This window comes from Salvelinus alpinus, chromosome 24, assembly GCF_045679555.1.
Source record: "Salvelinus alpinus chromosome 24, SLU_Salpinus.1, whole genome shotgun sequence".
NCBI lineage: Eukaryota > Metazoa > Chordata > Actinopteri > Salmoniformes > Salmonidae > Salvelinus > Salvelinus alpinus.
The window spans coordinates 17,792,652-17,800,475 of NC_092109.1; the positions used below are offsets into that span (position 1 = coordinate 17,792,652).

Genomic DNA, 7,824 nt, shown 5'->3' on the forward strand with positions numbered 1-7,824 from the left:
TTTGCTGTTTTTCAGTCGGATCCAAAGGTTGCCTCCAATAGGAGGGAGAGGCAGAAAATTATCAGATGCGCAGGAAAATGCCATTGTTGACATGGTAATTGGCAACAATGCAATATAACTGTGGGAAATTCGGGACAGAGTGCTGGCAGACAATGTCACTTTTGGGAATGTGAATATGGTCAGCACAACGACAATTGCCAGAGTCCTAGAGAAACATAAAATGACTTGGAACCCAAACCGGCTGTGCACGTGCGCCATCGTGCATGAATTAATTTTGTCCCCCCACACCAAACGCGATCACGACACCCAGGCTAAAATATCAAAACAAACTCTGAACCAATTACATTAATTTGGGGACAGGTCGAAAAGCATGAAACATTTATGGCAATTTAGCTAGCTAGCTTGCACTTGCTAGCTAATTTGTCATATTTAGCTAGCTTGCTGTTGCTAGCTAATTTGTCCTGGGACATTGAGTTGTTATTTTACCTGAAATGCACAAGGTGCTCTACTCCGACAATTAATCCACTGTCACGCCCTGGCCTTATTTATCTTTGTTTTCTTTATTATTTTAGTTAGGTCAGGGTGTGACATGGGGAATGTATGTGTTTTTGTAGTGTCTAGGGGTGTTGTATGTGTATGGGGCAGTGTATAGTGTAGTTGTCTAGGTAAGTCTATGGTTGCCTGACGGGTTCTCAATCAGAGACAGCTGTCATTCATTGTCTCTGATTGGGAGCCATATTTAAGGCAGCCATAGGCATTAAGTTAATGTGGGTAATTGTCTGTTCTATGTTGCATGTGTGCACTTAGTTCATCTTAGCTTCACGATCGGTTGTTTTGTTCATTTTGTAAGTGTTTGTTTTTCCCTTCATTAAAAGAAGATGTATTTTTCACACGCTGCGCCTTGGTCCACTCTTTCACCCATAGACGATCGTGACAGAATTACCCACCAAACCAGGACCAAGCAGCGTGTGAAGCAGCAGCAGGAGCAACCTACACAGGATTTCTGGACATGGGAGGACGAATTGGATGGTAAGGGACCTTGGGCTCAACCTGGAGAATATCGCCGCCCTCGTGAAGAGCTGGAGGCAGCGAAAGCCGAGAGGCGGTGGTATGAGGAGGCAGCACGGAGGCGAGGCTGGAAGCCTGTTACTCAAGCCCAAAAATGTATTGGGGGGGGGGTTAAAAGGGAGTGTGGCGAAGTCAGGTAGGAGACCTGTACTTACCGTGGAGAGCGAAAGTACGGGCAGACACCGTGTTACGCAGTAGAGCGCATGGTGTCTCCTGTACGTGTGCATAGCCCGGTGCGGTACATTCCAGCTCCTCGTATCGGCCGGGCTAGAGTGAGTATTGAGCCGGATGTCATGAAGCCGGCCCAACGCATCTGGCCACCAGTGCGTCTCCTCGGGCCGGCGTACATGGCACCAGCCTTACAAATGGTGTCCCCGGTTCGCCAGCATAGCCCAGTGCGGACTATTCCACCTCGCCGCACTGGCAGGGCTACGGGGACCATTCAACCTGGTAAGGTTGGGCAGGCTCAGTGCTCAAGGGAGCCAGTACGCCTGCACGGTCCGGTATTTCCGGCGCCACCTCCCCGCCCCAGCCCAGTACCACCAGTGCCTACACCACGCACCAGGCTTCCTGTGCGTCTCCAGAGCCTTGTTCCTCCTCCACGCACTAGCCCTGTGGTGCGTGTCTCCAGCCCATTACCACCAGTGCCTACACCACGCACCAAGCCTCTTGTGCGTCGCCAGAGTCCTGTGCGTCCTGTTGCTGCTCCCCGCACTAGCCTGAAGGTGCGTGTCCTTAGCCCGGTACCTCCAGTTCCGGCACCACGCACCAGGCCTACTGTGCGCCTCAGCAGGTCAGAGTCGGCCGTCTGCCCAAAACCGCCTGCACTGCTCGTCTGCCCAGCGCCGTCTGAGCTGCCTGCCTGCCCAGCGCCGTCTGAGCCATCCATCTGCCCAGCGCCATCTGAGCCATCCGTCTGCCCAGCGCCATCTGAGCCATCCGTCTGCCCAGCGCCATCTGAGCCATCCGTCTGCCCAGGGCCATCTGAGCCATCCGTCTGCCCAGCGCCATCTGAGCCATCCGTCTGCCCAGCGCCATCTGAGCCATCCGTCTGTACTGAGCCTTCAAAGCCGCCCGTCTGTCCCGAGCCTTCAAAGCCGCCCGTCTGTTCAGAGCCGTCCGCCAGACAGGAGCCGCTAGAGCCGTCCGCCAGACAGGATCAGCCAGAGCCTTCCGCCAGACAGGATCAGCCAGAGCCTTCCGCCAGACAGGATCAGCCAGAGCCTTCCGCCAGACAGGATCAGCCAGAGCCTTCCGCCAGACAGGATCAGCCAGAGCCTTCCGCCAGACAGGATCAGCCAGAGCCTTCCGTCAGACAAGACCAGCCAGAGTCTTCCGCCAGCCATGACCAGCCAGAGTCTTCCGCCAGCCAGGAGTCAGCCATGACCAGTCAGAGCCTTCCTCCAGCCATGACCAGTCAGAGCCTTCCTCCAGCCATGACCAGTCAGAGCCTTCCTCCAGCCATGACCAGCCAGAGCCGTCATCCAGCCATGACCAGCCAGAGCCGTCATCCAGCCAGGATCCGCCAGAGCCGTCATCCAGCCAGGATCCGCCAGAGCCGTCATCCAGCCAGGATCCGCCAGAGCCGTCATCCAGCCAGGATCCGCCAGAGCCGTCATCCAGCCAGGATCCGCCAGAGCCAGCCAGCCAGGATCCGCCAGAGCCAGCCAGCCCGGTGCTGCCCCTTAGTCCGGTGCTGCCCCTTAGTCCGGTGCTGCCCCTTAGTCCGGTGCTGCCCCTTAGTCCGGTGCTGCCCCTTAGTCCGGTGCTGCCCCTTAGTCCGGTGCTGCCCCTTAGTCCGGTGCTGCCCCTTAATCCGGTGGGGTTAATTTGGAGGGTGGCCATTTGGAGGACGCTACCAAAGCGGGTATTGACAATGGTGGAGTGGGGGCCACGTCCCGCACCCGAGCCGCCGCCATGATGGGGCCCACCCCGGACCCTCCCCTTTCTGTGTCAGGTTTTGCGGCCGGAGTCCGCATCTTTGGGGGGGGTACTGTCACGCCCTGGCCTTAGTTATCTTTGTTTTCTTTATTATTTTAGTTAGGTCAGGGTGTGACATGGGGAATGTATGTGTTTTTGTAGTGTCTAGGGGTGTTGTATGTGTATGGGGCAGTGTATAGTGTAGTTGTCTAGGTAAGTCTATGGTTGCCTGAAGGGTTCTCAATCAGAGACAGCTGTCATTCATTGTCTCTGATTGGGAGCCATATTTAAGGCAGCCATAGGCATTAAGTTAATGTGGGTAATTGTCTATGTTCTATGTTGCATGTGTGCACTTAGTTCATCTTAGCTTCACGATCGGTTGTTTTGTTCATTTTGTAAGTGTTTGTTTTTCCCTTCATTAAAAGAAGATGTATTTTTCACACGCTGCGCCTTGGTCCACTCTTTCACCCATAGACGATCGTGACATCCACACATAAAATGGTCAACTGAATCGTTTCTAGTCATCTCTCCTCCTTCCAGGCGTTTTCTTCTTTGAACTTATATGGTGATTGGCATCTAAACTTTAGTATTACTATGACGATAGACAACACAGTTCATCTTTCTATCACCCACGTGGGTATAACCAATGAGGAGATGGCACGTGGGTATCTGCTTCTATAAACCAATGAGGAGATGGGAGAGGCAGGACTTGCAGGGCAATCTGCGTCACAAATAGAACTGACTTCTATTTTAGCCCTTGGCAACGCAGACGCGAGCAGTGTGGGTGCAATAATTGAATAATATAGATTATTACATTTATTTTGCAACGCTCGCGCACGCGACGCGAGTGGTGTAGTCAGGTTGTAAGGATGAAGCAGTTGTACACTGTACCCTTTGAGAGAAACGGTGAACATGTGAAAGAACTCCGGTATCAATATGTCCAGGTAAAATGTCTGTTCAATAACCAAACAGGGTACATACACAGCTATGCATAATGTAAAGTACTGTGAAACTGTGGATTTACTGTATTTTAGAGTAATGGAGATGGAAGCCAGGCAAACTGCACGTACATTCATCTTTGTGGATGAAGCTTGATTCAACCTGGCAAAAACACGCTGCAGGGGAAGAAATGTGACTGGACAGAGAGCAACAGTGGATGTCCCAGGCCAGAGAGGAGCTAACATCACAATGTGTGCAGCACTGTCCAATGATGGTTTGCTGTTACGCAAACCACTCATTGGCCCCTACAATACAGAGAGGCTCATTTCTTTTCTGGATGACCTGCAAAATCGACTTGTGCCAGCGGAAGAGAGAGGGGCAAGAGACTCCCCTACCTTCATTGCTGTGTGGGATAATGTGGCATTCCACCACTCTGCTTCAGTCACAGACTGGTTTGCTGCACATCCCAGGATGTCAGTACTGTTCCTGCCTCCATACTCCCCCTTCCTAAACCCCATAGAGGAGTTTTTCTCTGCGTGGAGGTGGAAGGTTTATGACCACCATCCACATGACCAGATGTCCTTACTGGATGCCATGATTGTGGGGTGTGGAGACACTTCTCCTGAAGACTGCCAGGGTTGGATTAAACATTCCAGAAGATACTTTCCAAGATGCATCGCCAGAGAAGACATAAGATGTGATGTTGATGAGAACTTATGGCCAAATGCAGGAGAGAGGGAGAACTAGAACCCTCACAATACTGTACAGTATGAGTGATTATATTATGCATGTTGTTGATGTTTTTTAAATTATTATTGCAGCCCTGGAATTTCAGGAATGTGTTTTTTGTTTAAACTTTTTATTTTTCACAAGTAGATTACTATATGCAAAGATATAGAAAAAATAAAGGCTATTGAATGAAATTGCTGCTTTTCTGATTCATTCTTGTTACATATATTTTAGTACTGTCAATAAAGTGAAAAGGTATTATTCTTATTCTATAATGAAATGCTGATTTGTGAAATCATTCAAACTTCAAAGACAAGTCCATAATTTATGTAATGCTCCCTGTTTGTGTGTTTTAGGTCAGTGTGTTATGAGTGACAATGTATGCTTTCTGAGTAAGAATTGTTGCCAGTGTTTTGGTGGTTTGAGTGAGTTTTGGAGGTGAGATCAACTGTTTGGCCAGATGCATGTTGATAATGCAGACTCTGTGAAGAGTTTTGGAAAAGTGGCTTCAGTATTGACTGATGCGTGTAAGCAATTGAAAAAAACAAATGAGTTTCTAGTGATGAATAATCCAGATATGTTCCATCTGAGCATGTGTGCTGTGGCTCTGAGAGGCCTAGGGTAATTGGGAGGCTGAAGTAGACTTGTTGATTGCTTTATTTCCTGTGTGTGTCTGAAGGCGGCTCCACAGTTAACACCAACCATCTAGACACTGCTGGTGGTGTGCTGTGGTCAGTGTCTCTCTCTCTCCGGCTCACTGAGTTTCCCTCAGCTGTACTCTGTGTGTGTGTGTGTGTGTGTGTGTGTGTGTGTGTGTGTGTGTGTGTGTGTGTGTGTGTGTGTGTGTGTGTGTGTGTGTGTGTGTGTGTGTGTGTGTGTGAGAGAGAGAGAGACTAAAGTGCTCTGACCTTCTCATTTTCTCAAAAAACCAAAGGCTCCCAGTGACATCCTTTACAGTTTCCTGTATTCATGGTGACGGGGATATTTGTCCAATCAACTGTCAGTATTGTGTTGTGGGGAAATGCAGTGTTTCCTGTTTGTCCCATCATCTTCTTCCCATTGGTGAATGGTGGATTTCTTTGTTTGTGTCCAGGAAAGCTACAGAAAGTTCTTACAGAGTGTCACATATCTAGGATAATCCATTGCTTATTCATTTTTTTGATTTAACTCTAAGATTATTATATTGTGTTTTGTCTGTTCTTGGAGGCTGTTGCCATAGCGATAACCAAAATCTATTTTTTTACTAGTTTCCTGTATCCATGGTGACGGGGAGTTTTGTCCAATCGACTGTTGGTATTGTGTGGTGGGGAAATGCAGTGTTTCCTGCTTTTCAAAAGGGCTTCCTCCCATTGGTACAGGGTGGAATTCTTTGTTTGTGTCCTGGAAAGCTACAGAGTGTTCGTACGGTCTTATGGAGTATCTTTGGCCAGAACCTTGAAGAAGAAGTAAGTAACATTTTACTGATTAACATAACACACTTTTTGGGGGCGAATCAAAGCTTTTAACGCTGCACAGTTGACTCAGTTCGGCTGAATGTTAGATTTTTTATTTGAGTCTGTTGGTCAGTTGTATGCAATGTATACTTTTAATTTTGACATTTGAAATTCAGTTTTTTTAACTTAACAATTGCTAAATCCATCATCTTTGTGTTTTAAAGTTTGAGACAAGATGAAGCCTTTTCAAGCAAACTGCTTTGACGCTCAGTGCTGCCTCCATCCGTCACTACCAACAGTCCTTGAGTAACAGACATTACACCACCCCTCTGGTGACTGAACCAGGGAACCATGCAGAGGCCACAGGTTACCAGTGGCACCCCGCTACAGATCCCACCACAGCCTGTACCCAAGAACAGGCACCCCATCCTCCTGTACTCCATCCAACCCTTACTGAGGGAGACAGTTATCAGTAAGGAAGGCCACCACCATCCCCAGCCTGACTCCCCCCAAACCTGTGGCACTCAAGGCCCAGGCCAGAGCTGCTGGAGCCTGGATGTGAGAGTGGCTGTGCTGCTTGCGATCGTGGCTGGAGCTCTGATACTGATCCTGCTCTACAGACTCCTCCAGCTGAGGCACAGACTGAGGCTTGCCCAGGCTCGACATGCCCTGGAGTACTACAGTTTCTACCACACCGCCACCTACACCCTTAAGGACCCCAGGCTGCCCCAGATATTGCCCACAAATGGAGATGCTATAGAGGTCACCCCTGTGGCCAACCCTGTGGCCCCTATTGTTGTCACCCCAGTACCACCTCCACCGGTCTCCCCACCACCCACTCTTCCCCTCCCTCCACCCCCCATCTTGTCTCTACCCCCTCGCCTACCTCCCCCTCCTCTACTGCCTCCACCCCTTCTCCCACTCTCTTCCTCACTCTCTCTCCCTCTGCCCCTGCCCATCATCCACACCACCCCACCCAGCCCTCACCAGTCCTGGGGCGCCAGCTCTAATGCAGAGGTGTACTCTCGGATCGGAGCGTTCAGACCATCCAGGCTGTCCAGCCTCAGCCGCTCACAGGTCATCCTGTTTGAACATTCCTCTCTCTGACATCTTCTCTGGATATTCCACATTAAGAGCATTCCGCTTTGTAGCTGCTTCTATCAGTTTTGTGAGAATTCTATAACCTATTTTAATGTTCTGAATTTCAGATTTGTGTGTGGGTGTTCTCCCTTGTGATGAGTTCTTTGAGGATCATGAAAGGGATTCTGTTGAGTTCACTGCTCTATTATCCACTCACTGTCGAGTGCATACGCTTTGAAATTTCGTGTAGCTGAATTGCAAATGTCCATTTTATGGTCCTATTAAAGTCACAAAGAATTTAAAATGGTTGCCCTGATAAAAAGAAAATCTCATCTAAAACCATGTTTATTATGTTGTTTGTCTTGAGACATATCCCATTTCTCCCACAATCACAATAACTGACCTCACTGTTTCCTCTGATGGGCGGAAGACATTTCCTCTGGCGCTTTTCCATCACTGGGTCTCTCCCTATCTCACTCGCTCCTTATGTTTCCTCCCCCTCTCCATAATACTTACTGCACTCTCTCTCTCTCTCTCTCTCTCTCTCTCTCTCTCTCTCTCTCTCTCTCTCTCTCTCTCTCTCTCTCTCTCTCTCTCTCTCTCTCTCTCTCTCTCTCTCTCTCTCTCTCTCTCTCTCTCTCTCTCTCTCTCTCTC

The 7,824-nt window shown here is 49.3% G+C and overlaps 1 protein-coding gene across 1 annotated transcript; it reads left to right on the plus strand.

The window, feature by feature from the left end:
• Window positions 1–5,961: 5,961 nt before the first annotated feature.
• On the plus strand, window positions 5,962–7,508 carry LOC139552249 (uncharacterized). The gene is made up of 2 exons (XM_071363791.1): window positions 5,962–6,101; window positions 6,314–7,508. Exon 2 carries the CDS (start codon window positions 6,441–6,443, stop codon window positions 7,194–7,196), a length of 756 nt encoding a protein of 251 aa, XP_071219892.1. The 5' UTR covers window positions 5,962–6,101; window positions 6,314–6,440; the 3' UTR covers window positions 7,197–7,508.
• The last annotated feature ends 316 nt before the right edge of the window (window positions 7,509–7,824 follow it).

What these genes read in the sequence shown, in the direction of transcription:
- LOC139552249 (XM_071363791.1), top strand. Translation starts at nt 6,441, where the DNA reads ATGCAGAGGCCACAGGTTACCAGTGGCACCCCGCTACAGATCCCACCA.